The sequence below is a fragment of the Triplophysa rosa genome, linkage group LG21, assembly GCF_024868665.1.
Source record: "Triplophysa rosa linkage group LG21, Trosa_1v2, whole genome shotgun sequence".
In the NCBI taxonomy this organism is placed as follows: domain Eukaryota; kingdom Metazoa; phylum Chordata; class Actinopteri; order Cypriniformes; family Nemacheilidae; genus Triplophysa; species Triplophysa rosa.
The window spans coordinates 435355-437557 of NC_079910.1; the positions used below are offsets into that span (position 1 = coordinate 435355).

Sequence of the window (2203 nt, forward strand, 5' to 3'; positions counted from 1 at the left end):
CTGATGAGGCCCTGATTCCAGAACACACAGAACATCATGAAAGAGCTTCAGGATTGCCAGTGTAAAGGGTTCATCTGTGTGTCTCAGCATCTCATTTAAGAGGCCGTCAACACCACAGGCTTTCTTACATTCCAGGGCTCGCAATTTCTCTTCTAATTCCTTCATTGTTATGGGGAAGTCTAAAGGGCTTTGATTTGCTTTAATTGATCTTTCCAGATTGTCTCATTTTTTAATGATTTCATTTTGATTGTTATTTTCAATCTCAATTGAGCTATATAATTCTTGGAAATGATTTTTCCATACCTCTCCGTCTTGGATTGCCAGATCTTCTTGGTTTGGTTTGTGTAATAATTTCCATTTATTCCAGAATTTGTTTGAATTTAATGATTTTTCAATTTCTTCAATCTGATCCTGCAGAAATTGAGCTTTTTTACGTCTGAGAGTGGCTTTATATTGTCTCAATGCCTCACAGTATTGAAGACGGAGCTCCTGATTTTGTGGTTGGCGGTGTTTTTGGTTGGATAAAGTTCTAAGATTTTTTCTCAGAGTCCTACAATCTGAATCAAACCATTTATCTGTGTCCAGTTTCTTTCTCTTTGTTTTGATGCATGTCAAATCACTTTTTTGTGCTGCTTTGTAGAAGATAGAATTGAGATCTTTCACTTCCTGGTTGATGCCAGGTTGATTTTTAGGATATTGATGCATTTGAAATGAAAACAAGAGAGATTGTATTTCTGTACATTTGATGGCCCTGCTGTAATTTGTGACACTGTTTTGTGTCCATTTGAATGATGTTATTTTGGTCATTGGACACTGATTCCTGATGGTGTTGGTTATTGTTTCAGATTGTTTGATATAGAGTGTGATTTGGCTGTGGTCTGAGAAGGGTTGTAAAGGTTTGACTGTGAATGCTCTCAAAGACGAAAGGTCCAGATCTGTGAGTGCATAATCTACTGTACTGCTACCAAGACCTGAACTGTACGTGTAATGACCGAAAGAATCCCCTCTTAATCTGCCATTAACGATGTATAGATCTAAACTTCGGCAGATCTGCAGCAGCTGCTTTCCATGAGAGTTCACTGTTTTATCACAGTTTAGTCTGGGTGGATAAGAGCGATTACATGTGTTATTATTGCCAGTAATGAATCGGGTGCCGTGTAAATCTATGAAATCTAATTCTACACCAGTCCTAGAATTAAGATCACCTAAGAGCAGCACATTTCCCTGCGTCTGGAAATGACTGATTTCTTGCTCTAGAATTTGAAAGGTTTCTTCTTGAAAATAGGGAGACTCGAGGGGAGGGATGTATATGACACATAGAAAGACAGGCTGAGATTTTGATATGATGCCATTTTTCATTTTCAGCCACACATGGTATTGTTGTATTTTGACTATATCTATGGACCATTCAGATTTAATCCAGATTATTATCCCTCCGGAGTCTCTGCCCTGTGTGACTGATGTGAGTTTGACTGATGGTAATATTATTTCTCTGTATCATGAGGGACGACCCGTGGACTCGTGTTCTCTACACCAGGTCTCTTGTAAGATGATGACATCGAAGTCTTGAATTTCTCTCATAAAGTCAGAATTTCTACTCTTCAGGCCAAAGACTGATGAGTTTAGACCTTGAATATTCCACATTGAAATACTAAATGATTTCATAACAAACAATTAAGAAAACATAGAGGTTTTGTTTGCTGTTTTGAGAAAGAAAATCAAATTCAAGATGAATACAGATAACGTAATGTTATGATAGGAACTCCGAACATTCAGAACATGAACAGGTGTTTTTACATCTGTCCGTTGTGTGTTAGTATGTGAGAGCAGATGATACTTAGCATGTTTTGAATGTCATGAAGATCAACGTTGGCTGGGTTTGTTCCTCCACTGACAGCTTGGGCGTAGCTGATTTTCCCCGGCAGGGGCGGAGTCTGCTGTGGACGGGCTTCCGGTGCTGTGTGGTACTCTGCAGGAGCTGTGGGCCGTTTGTAGAACAGTCTTTGTGTGTGTGACTCCTGTCTGGGTGCCGGGGCTCTGGATGATGTGCTGGGTGGGATGTTGTTTCTTGAAGTTTGTCTGCTTGGGATGGCTGAATTAGAGCCGCTTCTGCTCCACCTGGGGCTTGTTTGGTTGGTCCTGCTTAAAGCAACATCTTTGAGTCTCTTTGCCAGGACATGTGTCAGACTTTTATACAGGTGGA

General features: G+C 40.1%; 1 protein-coding gene across 1 annotated transcript in view; it reads left to right on the forward strand.

The window, feature by feature from the left end:
• LOC130545272 (uncharacterized) overlaps window positions 1-1617 on the forward strand; it is a 9301-nt gene extending 7684 nt beyond the window's left edge. Inside the window, exon 5 of the mRNA XM_057319703.1 lies at window positions 1606-1617. Coding sequence (XP_057175686.1) covers window positions 1606-1617 — 12 coding nt within the window. The remainder of the gene's footprint in view (window positions 1-1605) is intronic.
• Window positions 1618-2203: the final 586 nt, after the last annotated feature.